Here is a 20,345-nt window from a genome sequence, read left to right as displayed (position 1 = left end):
ACTGAGCTAGTCTAGTCAAAGCCACTTGTAAACTCTGGGATCCTAAGTTACTTATTTTTTATTGCATTATTTGTAGGAAAAATTGTAATTTGAAAAATACCCAAGGAAATTTACTAAAGTACATTATACCAAACCAGAGAGATAGGGGAGTTAACTTAGTTTGAGGCACACTTAGCAGAGGGATGGTCTCCTAATCAGATCTAGTGCCATCCTTTGTACCTTATGGCTGGTACATATTTATTGAGGAACTGAATAAATTAGAATTAAAATATGCAGTTGCAGTGAAACTCCAAATAAGAGAACATGCCTAGAAAGCAAAGTTTGAGAAATGGGAATTAAAGTCTGTATTTTATTCTAGTTTGAGGAAATTGTTCCCAGGAACAGATTGATGACTGATTTAAAAAAGGAAGAGAAGGATGAAGCCCACTGATTTCTCATTTATCTGCTGTAATCTTACTGGACCTTTGAAATTAAGACACACTAATGTCTTCACCGCTGAAAAGTGTTGTGCATTTTACAAATATTTTGGTTAATCAGTATCACCCAAGTGGTCCCCTCTGCCAAGGATGCTGTTTTGTCCTTGGCTCCTTGCAATGTTTGTTTGCTTTCATCCTCTAAGTCTCAGCTCAGTGCCATCTTGTCTGAAGAAGGCCTTCTGCCCTTGTCACTTAACCTGGTTTATGACATTCATAGCACTCAACATGATATGTCATTATTTTATTTGTTGTTTATTTTCTGTCTTCCCATGAGTAATTTTCATGAAGGCAGGCACCGTGTCTCTCTTTGTGGAATCAATAAATGAATCAATAAGTGAATGAATGATAGTTTAGACTTCATTTGGTGGGTAGGACAAGGAAGGATACTCCTATTTCCTTTAAGGAATCTTAAATGCTCTTCTATGTTATAGGAAGTTTTCTTTAAAAACTGTGATTTAGGCATAGAGAACAGACTTGTGAGTTCCAAGGGGGAGAGGGAGCGGGTGGGGGATGGATTGGGAGTTTGGGATGAGCAGATGCAAACTATTATATATAGAATGGATAAACAACAAGGTCGTACTGTATAGCACAGGGAACTATATTCAGTATCCTGTGATAAATCATAACCATAATGGAAAAGAACATAAAAAAGAATATATGTGTGTGTATATATATGTATAACTGAATCACTTTGCTGTACACCAGAAGTTAACACAACATGGTAAATCAACTGTACTTCAATTTTTTCAAAAACCTGTGAATGAACTTATAGCATAGAGTACTAGATTAAGGATAAGAGTTAGGAGTCAGCAAACTTTCTCTATAAAACGCTAGATAGTTGATATTTTAGGATTAAAAAACCCCCCGAACTTTTGAAATTGTGAGAATCACTCATAGCCTTCAATCACTACAAAAACAGTCTGTGGCCACATTTGAGTCATGGGTCAGCTTGCTGACCTCTGGCTTATGTCTCTACTGAAGTGTATAACTTGGGGGCTTGTTTTCCAATGTAAAATGGAAAGGGTTGGATTATATCAGTATTAAATATACATGTAGTAAACATATAAAGAATTAGAAATAATAGCCTAATGAACACAAGCACCTATCATCCAGCTTCATTAATGAAATTTTCTTCATGAATTTTTCCCAACTTTTCTATTCTTAACCGAATGCTTCTTATAAATTTTTTCTACTTCATGAGATTTTTTTCCTTGGCTTAAAAAGAATCCATATTCATTATAGAAAGTTTGGAACATAAAGAGCACAAGGAAGAAAAAACTACTCTCATCAGAGATTACATTTCATTATCTTCCAATATTTGTGTGTGTGAATAATTTCTTAAAATATGATCTATAAACTGATATATACAGTTTTGCATTCTGATTTTTAACTAAACATTAAATTTGGACATTTCTGCATGTCTTTGAAATCACAGTTTTACATGACTATATAATTTGGAAATATAAGGGTGACATATTTTATATGACCAGTAATATTTTATTGGACACTTAGGATATGTCCAATATTTTTAAACATAAATTCCACTATGATGAGCATCCTTATGTCTAAATATTTGTCCTCATTCCTTAGGTCAAAGACTTCGGTCAGTTTTAAGGCTCTAAATAGGAAGGTAACACCCACAGCTGTATTGCTCATTTAATGCAGTCTTATGGTATCCTTTTAAATTCTGGATAAATTCATTTTTATTGCAACTACTTGCTATGCATTTTAGGTCAGCTGCTACACCTTATACTTCTATAATGCCAAGGACCAACACTAACACATTGTGTTCAATAATAGGGACTAAGGAAACAAAACAGGAAAACAAGAACAAAAAAACTTTAAGGGCAACCACTGGATTAAGCAAGCAATGGGACTGACATACCACGTAAATATTTGTTGTAATAATTTTTAGAAAATAGATTATCAGTAGGGTAATTGGACAAAGTGTTAATACACACCATATCTTAAATCACTTAAAAATAGTATATAAGTATCCTGAGTCTTCTTTAAAAAAATATTCAGACTACTTGAGGGTGATTTTTATTAGCTATATATTTAGCTTTCCTTGTAGTAGAATTAAAACTGATGTAAACTGACTCCACATTGGGTGGAAAGTTTTCTGAAAATGTTCATCTATGAAAATGTATTTTTCTAGATTTAAGGAGAAAATTCCAGCTGAAAGAAGCATCGCATGTCAGAGTTGATGACCCACGCTAGTAATGCGTTCTGGAGGAAATGTTCATCATAATGTGACTTTTTTTTTCCTTTGACTCTCAAAGTCATGTATAGTAGTTTTAGAAAATCTGGGAAGTACAGTTAAGAGTGAAAAAGTGAGAAAAAAAAGCCCCACACATAATTTCATTGCCTGGAGACAAAGTCTGTTTACAAGCTAACATAGTGGCACACATCCAAAATCTTTCTGTGTGGCATAATGCAACTAAGTTGAAAGTTTAACTTGTCAATATTACACAATTTTTATCAATAATATTTATTGAACCTATATATGCAGAGTATTGCATTAATGTTCTTCTTTAAAGAACTTTGATAAAAATTTTAGCTATGAATTCTGAAGATATCCAATTATTATTAAAAAGATATCACAAAGCATATTTTCAAGCCCTCACAAGCACGTTTTATTGCATCAGTTTGTATATAAAAGACTGGCTCACGTTATTAAGTAACCTGCAAAATTCTATTTTTGACCACTGTATTTGTCCTGCTAGTGATAAGAGAGCACAAATTAGTCACCGTCTCTTTTTCAAATTCTTGTTTTGCAAGTATTCAGCATTCAATATCAGAGACTGCAAAGAAGAACAGAAGCAAATCCTTCAATCCCTAACTTAGCAAATACCATAACACTTAAAAATATCATTTTATGGGTATGCTCCCTGAATTGTATTAATATATTTACCTTCATTTGTGTACAGAGATTTTTAAAAAAGTAAACCCGATGTTCTTTTTTTTTTTTTTTTTGAAGACGATACTAATGTTTTCTCTAATCCAGAGTAGAAAGACTGAAGTATTGAGAAGGCTAAAGGATTTTCCCTAAATTGAAGAGTTTGAAGCATGTCTCAATACACGCTGGTTTCCTCTTCCAATTAGACAAGTTTGCTGAGCAGTAAATAGATTGAGCAGATGCTAGAATCACAAAATCTTGACTAAGAGTGGGGTAGGTCCTAGCCAACCTTCTGGGAAATTAAGGCCGAGAGCAGTTAAGGGACTTGAGTTTGGGATTAATATATACACACTACTATATATAAAATAAGTAAACAACAAGGACCTACTGTATAGCACAGGGAACTATACTCAATATATTGTAATAACCTACAATGGAAAAGAATATGAAAAATAATATATATACATCACTGAATCACTTTGCTGTACATCTGAAATGAACACAATGTTGTAAATCAACTATAGGTCAATTTTAAAAACAGAATTAAAATATAGATCATACTTGCATATGGTAGATAATGGGTTGAATAGCAGATCTCTGATTTGAAGTCTTGAGTGATTTTCTACACTTTGCAGCCAAAATCAGAAGGTATTTTCCAAATCATTAAAAGTGGTTGACCCAAGTCATGTATATATTTACATCTTGATTAGAGGCTTTAGATCTAGATAGCTAAGTGTCAGAGTTTTAGGTTTCTACATTACTAGAAAATTTCTGTTCCAGTAGTCATTCTGCTAACAAATACTTACTTAAAGTGAATCATGTTACAAGGTTTAAGCTCAACAAGATATTTTTAGCATGCTCTGCCATGCTAATCTCTCAAACTGCAATCTTAAAGATAACATTACAACAGCTCTTAGTTCTGTAAACCTTGCCAGAAATTTTGGCCACTTGCAGTGGAATTAAGATGGCCTATAAATCTTGGGCAAGCTACCCTAACTCCTTGAGCCTTGTTTCTCTTATCTGGAAATTGGAGATGATCATAGTAACTACCTCATAGTGTTGTTATTAGTATTAAATGAATTAATAGACACAAAGCAGTTAGAATATAAATGTCCAGTAAATGTTTACTATTTTGTAATTGTTACTAACTTGTGATCTAAAACCTCTATTCATATCTTCTGAAAGTAATTGAATATATAAGATCAAAGTAATAGGCAGTTTGGCCGTGTAGTTTTAGGGGTATTATATTTGAAAACATTTAAAATGATAAAAGTAAAATAGCCTTATTTTTTTCCTTTTTAATGCAAATGTTCTTAAATTATTAGGTTTATGAAAAGATCTCCATTGCTGTTTGAGTCTCTTTTAAAAATATATTGTTATTTGCAAGCTTTTTACATTGTTCTAATATGTTAAAGTTTTCTGTTCTGCAGAATTTTCTAAATGATCACTTAATGACTGTTTACATTTCATTTGTAACAGGATTTTAAGATGGAATGGATTATTTGGGCCTCTGGTTTGGAAACAAAACTGTCACTGAACCACAAGCAGGACAAGGAGGTAGGGAGTAACTGTTTAACTGTTTGACATTCTTAACTGAACATTCCCTACCCCTCCTCATCCCTGAATTTAGAAAAAAATATTGAAGAGTTTGAAAGGAATTTTTGGAGTTGATTCAAAGGTATTTGGAGCCCACTGCTGGTGTGTTGTGAATCCTAGTTCCCCTTAAGTGGGAGGAATTTTGAGGTGCTTCTCAGCTAACCTAAAGCAGGGGAGAGGAGTAGGAAACCACTCAGAGCTTGCTATGTATTCCCTGCTGTTGGGAACACAGGAGGCTGGTGGGTCTAACTCAGTCCTAAAGTATCTAATGGTGAACAATGGGCTGGCCTCCTGCTTTGATGGTGGTGAGAAGGAGAGCTGGTTGCTTTGTGTCACGTGCACTTGCAGGTTTTACTGGGTCAGAATGTGTGTTTCCAGGGGACTAGAATTTGGCCAAATGTAGGAATCAGGGGTCATTTTCCATCTTCTCCAAGAGGGATGCTTGGGGTGTTGAAAAGAGCTCTGCCAAGGGAGACTGAGGCCCAGGGAAGGAACCTCTAGCTAGAGCAGAGCATAGCCAGGTGAGAGACCCCTGGCAATGGAATTAAGGAGGTCTTTGATGACCCTACAAAGTATCCCAGGAGGTTTACACACCTGCTGAGCCCAGAGCCCAATGCCAAAACCAGTCAAGTAGAAACTCCTGTCCCCTCTCCTTTGCTTTCACCCCTTTCTTCTGCCTCAGCTGAGTCAGGAATTCTAGTTAGGAAACTGGTGTCGGAAACTATGCTTCTGAAAGCATAAAGGAGAAAAAATAGAAATTGCCCTCCACCCTGACATGCTTGGAAAAGGGAAATGGCTTTCACTTTGAATGAAGTTAAGTTTTTATTCTACTGGACTAGACATATTCATTATTTAGTGGAGGATCTTTTATTAGCTGAAAGTTACCAGAAAAGTCATGAGACTTTCCCTGAATTTCATCTGGGGGGAATGAAAGAACCAGGGCCCAGAATAAAATTAAATGGACAGTTTATATTGTTTCAGGATTATTTCTCATAAAGTCTGCTTGTTGAGATACTTATATATTCATAGTTTATAATTTCCTTTTATGCATTAGGTTTATGATATTTAGGTATTAGAAATAGTGTCACACTAGAAAGGCTTATATATGTTTTCATCATTATATTTCAGATAATTAGAGGTTCGTTTCCAGAAGGGGAATACACTTATGTATGAATATTGACAAATTGGTTTTCAAAAGGGTTTAAGTGCTTTCCACTACCACTATCTTTGCAGGAGTGTTTCAGATACAAAGCAGTTAAAAAGATAAACTGATATAAAACATTTTTGATTTTATAACATTTATGAAACTGCTGATTACAAAAGATAAAAACATTTTTTCAACTAACTATACCTGACCAAATGTAAAAAATTACTATTCTAAGTGTATCTGTTTTATAGACTGTAAACTCTATAGAATTTTCTCTATGGATTATGAAATACCCCTTTATGTGGGAAAAGATTGCATAAAAATTTTCAATCAGGCATTAATTTTGAAGCACATTAAATTTGGAGGTGAAGACATTTAAAAGTTTAGTAATGATCCTAAAATAGACTTTTATTAAGTATTAAAAACTAATAATACATTAGTATCTCCCTTGACTTAAATGAAACTTTTAGAAGGCTTCTGTGAAATAATACTCTCTGAAATCTTTAAAATGTCTAAATAAATACTCTTCATTAGGATAAAAAATTAGAAATAACTTTGAGCATTATATTATCTCTAACAAAGTGTGCCATGACTTATAAGATTATTGCAGGGCTTCCCTGGTGGCGCAGTGGTTGAGAGTCTGCCTGCCGATGCAGGGGACACGGGTTCATGCCCCGGTCCGGGAAGATCCCACATGCCGCGGAGCGGCTGGGCCCGTGAGCCATGGCTGCTAAGCCTGCGCATCCAGAGCCTGTGCTCCGCAACAGGAGAGGCCACAACAGTGAGAGGCCCATGTACCACAAAAACAAAACAAAACAAAAAATTATTGCAAAATGTACTACATTTAGTTTTCAACTGATCTGACAAAGGAACATGTAATAAAGGACACTATTGTATATTTTATTATTATCCACTTATGAATTTTGTATTCATAATAGCACAAAGATTTGGTTAAGTTGGGAAAGTATGTGGATAAAATGTAATAGCTGAGCAGTAAAATACTTTGTCTTACTGTAAAAAGAACAACATTAAAACAAAGCAACATTATTTCTTCGAGTAAGATAATTAACTTATATGTCTAAAACTAGTTTGTTTTTCAATATATCATAAGCTCTCTAACAGAGGTTATCATAAAGACAATAATAATGTACAGACAATTCATAACAACCAGTGACAATGAATAGATAGTTTTAGGATAGTTTTTCTCCTTTCTTTTTCAAAAATGCTGAACATGGAGAGAAATTATTATATATCCTAAACAGATTGGATAGGTATTATGAGAAAACATCCTGGAATAGCTAGGCTGACCAGATGGTCAGTTCTTGGATCCTTCATCTAGAAGTTGTTTTACATCTGCAGTCAAAAATCTCTCTAGAGACCAAGGCAAGTTCCTGGATAGTTTGTTTTCTTCTGGTTCTTGAAGCACCAGCTGGGTTCTCCTTCACTGACAAGCTCTGGGTGGTGAATTCCAGCTGCCTTTTCTTATACTAAACTGGCCTTTCAAAACTGTGATAGTCTTTATGACTGTTAACCCTAGTTCTGCTTCCAAATGACAAGGCAAAATTGAGTTGATAACCCAGAGTAGAAAGAACATCACCTGGAAGATCACCTACAAAACTGAAGTGATCCAACTTCCTTCCACCCCTGGAAAGGAATGTCCATCTAAAGAGTTATACAACTGACTGATCACATTTTGCATGCTAGGATCGCTAATATTCCCACCACTCTGAATTCAGTGGTGAGTTTCAGCAGATGGCACAAGAAGTTCCTACCTGGACCAAGCTATATCCTGTACGCTGGACCAGGGCGCGGAGGGCTGCTTCCTTCTGGGTGCCGCTCAATCCATCCCCGGATTTGTGATTTGATTCCATTGAGAATGATTATCAGCAAAAAATCAGGTTAATTAGGGTTGCTCACTGAAACCAAATTTAAGATAAATTAAGTAAATTACTATTACCAAGCCCAAACTTGTCCTTTTCATGAAGGACATCTTTAGGAAACATTCTGTATAAATTACTCATTAAGGTTAGAGCAACTAACAGACACCCACAAACCAGGCCAGTTAAATATCCTCATTAAAAAAAAAGTTTTAAAAAAATGTTCAAGTTTAGTTGAAATTTAGAAGTCAACACTGAATAATGTCCTTTTTCCACTTAGAATGCAGACCAGTAGTTCTCAGTCCAGTTATCTCAGAATGTCACCAAATACTCAAAAACAAATGCATTCTTGCCAATTAAAAGTATGAGGAATGGTCCTTGCAGATGTGGGAAGAAAGCACTGTTACTAAATCAAATTGACGAGGATATGGTATGAAGATCCTGAAAGTTTTAGCTTCATTTATCTATTCTGTCTGTTACCTGAGACATTTATTTATCTACTTATTCTTCAAAGATAAATTTCTAGATCAGAGTGTGCTGGTATCAGATATACAGAAGTTATCATGCAAACTACTCTGTAATAAAAATGTCACATGGGTTTTAACAAAACAAGAACAATGGATCCTTTTGAATGGTGTTGGAAGGGCCTACTGACACCTGGATCGTATATCACATAGACCACTCAGAAAAGGACATGAAGCCCTTTGTAAAATCTAAGAAATTAGGAAAATTTACATATGTTCATGTTGATCTATATAGATGTGAATATGAAACTTCAGCATTTCATTATCTATACTTTCTATCAGGGAACATGATTTGAACCCCATTCCAAATCTGATGGTTGTTCAAATTCACAGGTTCCCAGCACAAGGACTTGTCGAAGGTCCCAGGCTATGATGGTGCGAGCCCCTGGAGGCTCCCATGTACAGAGGGGAGTGCACTGACCCACTGGATTAGAGTGGGAGTGACTCAGTGAAGGTTCCGTGCTGGGGTTTCACTCTGCTTGATGTACTCTGCCAACCAAGACAAAGGAAACTTTTTTACACTGATTTGAATCCCATGCAAATATAATGTATTTCACTATAGGCCCTTTAAGAACTTTTCTGTTCTATGCATTGGGATTTCCTATACCACTTTGGTTTTCATTTAAAGGTTCAGAGTAAAGGTACCATTAATAATACAAGGAATGGGTAAAAAATTGGGTGACAAAAGTGAAGCCAAGATAATAATCTGAGTAAAATGCAGCCTCAAAGTATTCTATTATGAAAGTAATAGAATAATATAGCAGAAACTAACACAACATTGTAAAGCAATTATACTCAATTAAAAATAAAGTTCCCAAACAATAGACAAGCATCATCTAGAAAGAAATATTTTCAATATAATTTAGAAAACCAAATTAAAAAAAAACTAGATTCCAGTGAGAATATTCATTAGCTGTTACAGGGATAAAACAATTTCATGTTCTGTATATAAGCATGGCCATTCTTGCCCTAGACTTTTCCAATAATTCTTGCTTGCTTCTGACCCAGATCAATTCAGTTTTCAATCATTCATTCTCTCAAGAAGTATTTAGTTAGTGCTGTCTATATGGCAGCTTCACTCCCTGCCCAGCTTTAGGGCATTGTGTTTTATGGACAGTTGGCTAACTCAGTTAATACACCAGTTTCTGTGTCTGTTACTTTGCAAAAGGCAGTGTTTTGTTTGTTTGTTTGTTTTAATCTTAACTTTTTATCTTGGCTAAGACAAATTGGAAAGTATTTTCTGATAGTGGTGGTTTGATATATAAATGTAGCAATTCAGATTGGACGTGTAGATTTAGTGACACATTTATAGTGTAAATACTCTTTCTATGGATACTACAAGGTAGGCATAAAATGAGACCTATATTCAGTTTTTAATCCTAAACTGCTGGTGAGTACAGTCATAGAAATCTCTATGAAAAAATACAATCCTCTTAAAAGATAAAACTACAAAAGGCATTTTGTGCCACTTGCAGCAACATGGGTGGACCTAGAGATTACCATACTAAGTGAAGTAAGCCAGACAGAGAAAGACGAATATGATATTGTTTATATGTGGAATCTAAAAAAAAAAAAGATGCAAATGAACTTACATACAAAACAACAATAGACCCACAGACATAGGAAACAAACTTATGGTTACCAAAGGGTAAAGAAAAGGGAGGGATAAATTAGGAGTTCGGAATTAACATATACACATTATTGCATGTAAAATAGATAACCAACAAGGACCTACTGTATAGCACAGGGAACTATACTCAGTATTTTGTAATAACCTATAAGGGAAAAGAATCTGCAAAAGAATATATATATATATATATACACATATATTCAGTTTTGTATATATATGTGTGTGTGTGTATATATATATATATATATATATATATCTGAATCACTTCACTGTGATGTACAGCTGAAACTAACACTAAGTTGTAAATCAACTATACTTCAATAAAAAATATAAATTAAAAAAAGGAATTTTGAAGATTTACAAAGAAAAACTAGCCTTTAAGACTAATTCTAACTCGTGCACTTTTCTCAAATGTTACTAAAATTGCCTTTTCATCAGGATACTCTCAAATGCTCCCACAGTGCTGGATTAAACCTGTAAGAGCAGTGAGGCCATGGATGGACTGGGGTCTGATGAGGTTAGTCTTGCATGTTTTAACAGATGCTGGAAGGCAAAGTCTGTTGTCTTCTAGCCAAGTTGTAGGTTTGCTCTTTGCTGAACTTCATCTTCTCCATCAAGAGATAGCAATTCATGGTGAGACAAGTTTTATTTGTAAAACCTGCCTTTAGTTTTGGTTAATTATTAATAAAGGTGATTAAAAATACTTTGACATCAGAATGGTCTTTTGATCACACACAGGTTCACTCTGACATTATTGAGAAAATCTGTATAATATCTCAACACAGAATCAAGTCATTGGAAATCGGGACATAGAAACAAAATTCAGAATTTGCCTTAAGAGACACTTGACCTTCAATGTTTATTTCTCAAAAACAACTCCCTCTTTCAACATTGACTTAATCTAAAGAGTGAACTCAAATCCAAGATAAATATTTTCTTAAGCAAGTCAAACTTTTGTTTAAAAATTTGGTCAAATTTGAAAGAAACGTTTTGCAATACATTTTCTAATTTAACACCTTGCAGATTCTTCAGATCTGAGCTACTGCATTTTGAGGAGTAGTTCCCAGTGTAATTTATTGAGGCAATAGAATTCAAAACCTATATATATAGCAGGCATTAAGACCATTGGAGCTAAAGGAAAGCACTCATAAACATGTATTACTTATTCATTCAAAAGTTGTTTACTGGGTACCTACCATGATCCAAGAATTTTTGAGACACTGGGAATAAAGCAGAGAGCAAAACAAACCCCTCTCCCCCCAAAATCTCATGGAATTTTATAGTGATTGTGAGAGACAGCAAACAAGATAAATAAGCAAAGTATACACTGTGCTTATGTTAATTTCTGAAGAGAAAAAAATAAAGAATGGAAGAGCAATATGAAGTATTTGTGTTGGGAGGAGGATGGAAGTTTAGATAGTGTGGTCCTGATACAGTGAATTTGGAAAGGAACCTGGGTGAAATGAGGGATGTATTTGGGGGAGAGCATTCCAAGAAGTTGGAGGGCCCTGAGGTGGGAGCTTGTCGATGAAACAGTGGCCTATGTGGAGAGGATGGAACTGAGTGAATGAGGAGAGAAGTGGGAACTGGGGTCAGGGAGATAATGGCGGACCAGGTCATGAAGGATCTTATAGGTCACGGTAAGGACCTTGGCTTTTGCCCTGAGATGTGAAGGTTTTACTTATGTTTAACAGACTCACTCTAACCATCGAGAAAACATTGAAGGGAGTCAGGCAGGGCTGGGACTAAGGTGAGGCAAGGGAGGTAAGGCAATCACTCTGATCCTGTTTTTACATAAATTTTGCCATTTTGTTCATCATGGATTTTTTCATTGATTTTGATTTTTTTAATTGCATTAAAATATCATTTGTCTTAATTACCGAGTTTTTTTTTTTATGGCTCTTACATTTTGCATTTGAGGCAGTGCCTCACTTGCCTTGCTCTGGTTAGAGGGGTCGAGGGGAGAAGCAGGGAGACCAGTTAGAAACACTGTGACATCTGGGTACGAGAGAATAGTGGCTTGGATTAGAGTGGTGATAGTGAGGGTGCTGAAAAGTGATCGAATCTTGGAATATATTTTACAGATGAGTTGGTTGCATCGTGAGAGAGAAAAATGAAGAGTTGAGGGTGACATCGTTTTTTGGCTGGGTAACTAGAGGAATGAAGTTGCCAGTTTACTGAGATGAGGAAAAACAAGTTTGTGGAGGAAGAGCAGGAGCTCAGTTGGAGGTACATTGATTTTGAGATGCCCATTAGGTAGCCATGTGAAGAGGTTCAGTGCACAGTTAGATATCTGAGTCAGAATGTTATGGGAGATTTACAGACAGGAGATATCGATTTGGCAGCTATCTGTGTAGAGATGATGATTAAGCTATGAAATTGGATGAAATCAGTAGGGACAGAGTATAGAAAATAGGTCCTACTTTGGGGTATTCTAACTTTTGGAAGTTGGAGAGACAAAGAGGAATCAGCAAAGGGGAATGAGATGAAGCAGCCAGGTAGGTAGGAGGTCAACCAAATGAGAGAGGTAGATTGGAAGCCAAGAAAAAAAAAAAAGGATTTTGAGATCAAGTGCGTGGTCAGGTGTGCCAAGTCCTGCTAAGTCAGGGAAGATAAAGCCTGATTAGGGATGCAGACCCTGGAGCTAGACTCCTGGGTTCAAATCCTCCTTCTGCGTCTTACTCTGTGCCCTGGAAAAGTTCCTTAACCTCTTGGTAACTCAATATCTTTAACTGAGGAAGCAATAACATTTCTCTGGGGGTCTTGTATTACATGAGTAAATGTGTTGGAAGGGCTTTGGAAGAATTCCTGGAATGAAGTAAGTGCTAGACTATTGTTAGGCATAGATAATTAAAATATAAAAGCAGAAAGGTAGAGGCAGTCACCCCAACTTCTCAGAGATTGTACAGTAAGAAATTCCAGAGGTTCATGGAACAGCAGGGTTATCTAAATGAGAATGGATGAGGGAAGAAAGGGGCAAAGAAATGGAAGTTGGATGGAGAAAGAGCATAGGCAATATTATAGGAAAGAATCATGGGCTCCTCTCCCCCCCAGCATCACTTTGCTCATTTGTGAATTGGGGTAACAGGCAGGCTGTGATATTGCTGGTGTGGAGGTGAAATGAGAAAATACCTGTCAAGTATTTAGTTGGGTCCAGCATACAGCAAGTTCTCCCACCTGACTTACGACTAATCACTCACGTTGGAGGGGAGGAATAGCAAAGGGATTGCAGAAAGGGCCTGCCGGACATGACAGCACTTCCTTGTGTGCTTTCCTTCCCTTCTCCTCCTTCCTTATTCATTATGAAAATGAGGTGAGGGAGGAGCTAATAATGCAAAAAACGAGAGGTCTCTTCCAGCTCTTCCAGCTTCCGCTAGTCTGCCCTCAGTGTCTCCCATCCTCCTTTTTCTTAGCAAAGTAATACTTTGTTCAAATGTGTACTTGCCACCAAACTTGCTGTATAAAAATGTTCCGCTCTTTTGTTCCTCTGCTTCCATTCAGTGGAAACTGAGTCTCAGTTTCCTAACATTTAAAATTTAGGATAATATTAGTTCCTATTTCATAGGGTTGTTTTTAAGGATTAAGTTTTTTTGTGTGTGTGTGTGGTACGTGGGCCTCTCACGGCTGTGGCCTCTCCCGTTGCGGAGCACAGGCTCTGGACGCGCAGGCTCAGCGGCCATGGCTCATGGGCCCAGCCGCTCCATGGCATGTGGGACCTTCCTGGACCGGGGCATGAACCCGTGTCCCCTGCATCGGCAGGCGGACTCTCAACCACTGCGCCACCAGGGAAGCCCTGGATTAAGTATTTTAAATGTATTCTTATTTAAAGTGTATCCTGATGATTACTAACTGCACAGGAAGTGTTAGCTATTTTATTATTTAATTATTATTATTATAATTAATCAATCTCTAATTCCAAGGGGTAGAATTGCAAAACCACTTGCTGGGAGGATAAAGTCCCAAGTCCTTAGCATGACACCTTATCTCTTCAGGACTAGCTCCCAGACTCCCCTTCCAGTGTCATTCACATACCCTGCCACTGGGAAGTCCCATGTTTTCTTATACTTCTGGGCTCTCTGCTTCAAATGCCCTTTCCTTCTCTTCTCTTCCCTTCTCTTAGCTACCATTCTCTTCTCACGTTGGTCTCACTACATTGACCCTGTTGATCCTGCCAGACTTGATTGAAATATTATCTGCTCTGTGATGCTTCCTTTGATCCTGTCTATGGGTAATGTTAGGTGCCACTTCCTTAATGCTCTCAAGAAAGCTCGTACATCCCTCGGTTGTTGCATATGGTACTATAATTATAATTATTATAGTTTAGTTATTACCTAACTAAACTGTGAATGTCCTGCATGTATGGACTATGTTGTACTCATCTTTACCCAAGAGTTTTAGCCTGACATTATGCTAAGTGCTCAGTAAATACTTACGGAACAAATGAAAAATTTTGGATCAGCATTTTATAAATGATAGTGACTTGCACTGGATCAGAAGTAAAATTAGTCTGCAGCTAATTTCCTAACACTTATTATTATGCTTGTTCCAGTCACTTCCTGAAAGTTCCATCCTAGAATGAATTTGCTCTATGTGAGAAATTGATTTGCATGGTTTCTCTGCATTTTTGAATGTGTCATTGTATTTGGGAGGGTAAAATTTTGTAAGAGTAAAATTTTGAGTGCAAAGTGATTCAAAAATAGAGTTGATGTTTGGATTCACTTTTCTTCTCAATGGCTTTCTGGTTTTGTATTTGCAATGTTAGTGCCTATTTGATGAAGATAAAAAGAACCTAGAAGTTATTGGGGGTTCAAGATTTCTGCTTCCCTTAAAGTCACAGGTGGGTTGGAGTGAACAGCTCACCTCATCACTTGGCTGATACTGATCAGTAGCAATTTCCAGAGTTCACTGTTGGGCAAGATCAGAGCTGCTGTTCCTGACCCTCGACCCTGATGTCCTCCAGTGCCAGTGTGTCCTGGCTCAGGGAAGGTGGCAGGGAACAAAATAAGAAGGAAGCTGTAGGAGAGCAGCAGGTAGGGTGGTAGATTATGACTTTTCCAAATCTAGAGCTGTCAGGTAGATACTGTATGCTGCTCTTAAATTATAACCCTAATCTGTAAAGAAAAAAAGCATACATAAAAATTGGGCTCACATAGAGAAGCAAGTTGTGGAAGGAAAAATATGATAATATGAGAGAATTTGGGGTGATATGTGTTATCTAGGTTTGCCTGAAGTTATGGCAAAGTGGGAAGATCTTAATGCCCTGGTGGAACATAAGTTGGCAGCTAGGGAAACAGAGAAAGTGGGAAAACAAGTTTTTTTTTGTTTGTTTGCTTTTAAAGTCTCTCAAAATAGTAAATTGGGCAAGACATGAGACAAAGGTAAGAGAAGTACACGATAGAAAAGCACACTTAAAGAGTGAAGAAAGGATGACTTAGAAAAGCAAAAGCTGAAATGGTAGCTGTGAATGATAGGCAGAGAAGAACAAAAAGGAGATGCAGGATAAGACAGAGAACTAAAGTTAGAAGGTTTCTTGGTAAAAAACTAAATGAAGTAATTATCCTCAACTTTAACAAAAAGGTCAATAAATGTTTAATATCTTAAAATGTTTAATATATTACAGGCATACAATGCCAGCCATTGTACTAACAATTTAGAGTTAGGAAATGGAGTAGTTTTGTTAATATTATCATTTCTATCTTATTTGGGTTTTTTCCGAAGAGGACAGATAAGGAAACTGAATGGGAAGCAAGCCTATTTCTGACTTGGTAAACAGAAGAGAGGTGTTCTTTGTGATTGTGGGGGGCCTGTACTAGCAACGTGCTGTGTGCATTTCAAATTGATGGTAGCTTCACTTGCCTTCGGGACCTCTCCAAACCCAATCCAGTCTTTCCCCAGTGTCTTATTGTATACTGATGTTGCATGATGTAGGCTGGACATAACTCTTAATGCAACATGCAAGTGGTACAAGTGATTTTATCATGAATTTCAGCCTTCTAGTATCTCCTGGGAATTTTACACAGAAGGTGTTCCAAATTGTATTGAAATGGTTTGTTAAGGATTTATGACCAAAGTTTACACATTTGCCTAATGAGGCTAAGTAAAAATTACTTTGTGTTACTTGATAAAAAAATATAAATTAGCTCTAATATTCTCTTTGGAAAAATGTTTACAATCAGTCTTAAGCTCATTTTGGAAGTGAATTAATATTATAGCTGTTTATTTGGCCGTGCATCATGAACCACAGCAAAATTAATAGGGAATACGCATACATAAAATTCCAAAGCGTAACCATAAAAACATCTCACAAAGTCTTAATATGTGGCATCTTAATTTTTAAAAAGCAATGTATATCAGCAAAAAATCAAATTAACCAGAATCCCTTCTATGTTATTCAGGCATTAGTAATGAATCATGCCTTAAGTTGGGCCTGGTCAATTTGAGCTTAGACAAGGCTTAAAATAAAGAAAAATAAAGTTTTTCATAGTAGATATATTAATTTTACTGGTAATTATTGACAAAATCCGCTTTCTAGAGTAGGTTTCACATTTTTAGAGAAGGACAAGCTTGCATTTAAATTTCAGTTCTGCCACCATGATTTTCACTATTCTGAGACACTGTTTCCTATTTTAAGAAGAGAATAGGAACACAGATACTTAAATGTTTTTCTTTCCTTTTTTTTTTTTCTAAACAAAGGATTAAATAAATCAGATAATGGATATGAGAGCATCTAACAAAATGCTTGACATACAGAAGATACTCAGTAAACATTCCTTCTTTGTTCCTTATCTGCTGCTTTGGTTGACTTTTTTTTTTTTTCTGTTGGCAAATTATGCTAGCTTTATTTAATTAGAGATTTTTTTTTACATCTTTATTGGAGTATAATTGCTTTACAATGGTGTGTTAGTTTCTGCTTTATAACAAAGTGAATCAGTTATACATATACATATGTTCCCATATCTCTTCCCTCTTGCGTCTCCCTCCCTCCCACCCTCCCTATCCCACCCCTCTAGGTGCTCACAAAGCACCGAGCTGATCTCCCTGTGCTATGCGGCTGCTTCCCACTAGCTATCTATTTTACGTTTGGTAGTGTATATATGTCCATGCCACTTTTTAATCACCATCTATGGCTCTCTGAATGGTTATTCTCCTTTCTAGAAACTGTCTGAGGTGAAGAAAAGTGCAGTTTTGAATGTATTATCTTGATTTCTTTCATATTGTTTTAATAATCCAGTTATTTCATTTGTTTTCATTTCTCAGTAGGAAAAATCTTTAAAGTCCTCAGTGTGTATGTGTGCATGTGTGTGTGTGAGTGTGGTGTCTCATAGAGCATGTTAATTTTGTAATAAAAATTAGACACAATCTAAATATCCAATGATAAAGAAATATTAATAAGCAGTGGTACTGTACAGCTAATAAAACTGATGTTCTAGTAGAATATGTTATTTAAGCAGATATTTGTAAACTATAATCAAGTAAAAAAAAGGCAGATTACAACACAATGTATAGTCTGATTTCATTTGTGTTAATTTTTATATTCATCACAGTGATTATAAAAGATAACTCATTCTATCTTCTTGGTGCATTAAAAAATTATTTTTATCATTCTTGCTATTTTTAGCTGTCTATAATATGCAGCTCTTACTCTAATTTTAAAAAGTTAAATTATATTAACAAATGAATGTCAGTGTAAGCAAGTCATCAAAAACTATGAGATGTGGTCAAGATTATATTCTTAGGAAACTGTTTCTCTTCAGCATTTTTCTAATAAGTGTTAATCATTTGACTAAGGAGGCTAGGAAAAAGCAAAAGAGACTAAAAGAAATCAGAAGAAGTTAAAGATAAAAGTAAATTAATAAAACACAAAAATCTGTAGACTTGATAAATACATGTAAGAGCTGATTGAAGAGATGGGTAAATGAGCACACCTCTGGCAATCTTGCAAGGTAAAAAGAAGAAAACCTATTTTAAAAACAAAGGGAAAATGAATATAACCACAGATCAAGAGACTTTTAAAGAATATGTTTTTATCAATAAATTGAAAAATTAGATGCAGTAACCAGTTACCTAGAAAACTGTGAATTTTCAAAATTGCTTCAAGGGTAAGTCAAAAATTTGCATATACCAATAACTGTAAACTGTATTGAAAAAATTCTTTGTATTCCTCCCAAATAACACATGGTCTAAATGGCTTTATTAGGCAAGTTTTATAAACTTTAAGTTTTCTTAAATGAGTTTTTCAGACTCATTTAAGAAATACATTTTTTATTATAGAAAGCTTTTGAAGCATAGAATAATAACAGAAAATTTATAAAATTATTGACAAAGTTAGCACATCTCTGATACAAAGCCAGACAAACATATCACAAAACAGAAGACTATAGATCAGTATCACAAATATAGATATGAACTGCATACAGCAAAATATCAAAAGACTAATATACAATAAACATGATGGGTTTACTATAAGACTACAAAGATTATTCAACATCAGGGATTCTATTAGTTTAATTCACTTCATTGATGAAGAAGAAAAAACATGATCATCCCAGTAAATGTAAATTCACCACCCACTAGTGGTTTAAAAAAAACTCTTAGTAAATTAGTAATAGAATAGTAATTCTTAAATTGATACAGTGTCTATCAGAGACAGGTAGCAAACATCACACTAAATAGTGAAACACTGCAATCATTCATTCTCAGTCAAAAGAAGTAAATCGGGCTTCCCTGGTGGCGCAGTGGTTGGGAGTCCGCCTGCCGATGCAGTGGACACGGGTTCGTGCCCCGGTCCAGGAGGATGCCACATGCCATGGAGTGGCTGGGCCCATGGGCCATGGCCGTTGAGCCTGCGTGTCCGGAGCCTGTGCTCCACAATGGGAGGGGCCACAACGGTGAGAGGCCCGCATACCACCCCCCCAAAAAAAGGGTAAATCAACTATATAAAACTATTAGAACTAATAAAAGAATACTACGAGGACAGTTATAAAAATGTTCCGTATTTAAGCAGAAAAAAATGAAATGAGAATCTGAACAATATAAACAAAATATATAAAGTAACAATAAACAACGTGAAATATCCAAAATCTATATGAAGAAAATGATGAAAGTCTACTTACTGGAGGATCTAAAAGCCTGGGTAAATAGAGGTCTTATTATTATAAAAATTAATCCTTCCAAAGTTATTAATCTAGTGTAATACCAATTACCAATACCAATACCAATATACCAATACCAATCAAAATACCAATAATTTCCAATTAAATTATTTTGAAATTTGACAAACTGATTCTAAAGTTCATCTGGCAGGAAAAATGGTAATACATATAACAACATGCATTGAAAGTATAGAGTTATTTGAAACTAGCCTAATTAAAACTTAAAATTAAAACAGGAAATGGTGATCATTTGGTAATATATAGAAATATTGAATTACTATGTTGTGTACATGGAATTAACATAGTGTTGTAGATGAATTATACTTCAATAAAAATAAATACAATAGGCACAGGAATAGACAAATAGATTAATGGAATGGAAAAAAGTCTAGACCCATAGTTGTGTTTATATTGGAACTGCCAATAGGTGCAATCATAGGGAAATCATAGACAATTTGAGAAGAAAGATAAAGTTGGCATACCACCTCACAACACATACCGAAATTCTAAGTGAACTCAAGAAATAACCTTTCAAAAACATTGTATAACGTCTAGAAGAAAATATGGGAGGACATTTTTGTAATCTTGTAATGCAGAAAGTCTTCCTAACTAAGCATACCAAAAGCCAGAATTGAAAAGACTAACAGATGTGACTACATAAAAATTACAAATATCTGTAATGACAACATAAAGTTAAAAGGAAGCCACAGACTAGAAGAAAATGATTGCTACTTACATAATATACAGAGAATTAATATCTGCAATATACAAAGAGTACTTTAAAATCAATAGTAAAGGGGCTCAGAAGTCAGTGGACAAAGAGCAAAGGACATGAGCAGTAAATTCACAGAAAAAAATAGTTTATAAACTTATTTAAATATGGTCATTTAGTGGTCAGAAAAGACATAAAACCAAGATACTTGGTTTTGCCTATTATGGGGCAATATTAGAACAGATTTCAAATAATACAAACAATAAACATAGCTGACGTTAACTGAACGATTACTATTGGCTATGTTCTAAAAACTTAAAATGTAATTTATT

General features: G+C 35.5%; 1 protein-coding gene across 2 annotated transcripts in view; it reads right to left on the bottom strand.

The window, feature by feature from the left end:
• The window catches only part of A1CF (APOBEC1 complementation factor), a 78,775-nt gene that overhangs the window by 44,813 nt on the left and 13,617 nt on the right, over positions 1-20,345 (bottom strand). For both annotated transcript variants that reach the window (XM_082639207.1, XM_082639208.1), the window contains exon 2: positions 7,891-8,034. In XM_082639207.1, the coding sequence (XP_082495333.1) occupies positions 7,891-7,989 (99 nt within the window). In that variant the 5' untranslated portion in view covers positions 7,990-8,034. The remainder of the gene's footprint in view (positions 1-7,890; positions 8,035-20,345) is intronic.

This window comes from Mesoplodon mirus (genome assembly GCF_964341445.2).
Source record: "Mesoplodon mirus genome assembly, chromosome: 2".
In the NCBI taxonomy this organism is placed as follows: Eukaryota; Metazoa; Chordata; class Mammalia; order Artiodactyla; family Ziphiidae; genus Mesoplodon; species Mesoplodon mirus.
This window is presented reverse-complemented; position numbering and strand designations above follow the sequence as displayed.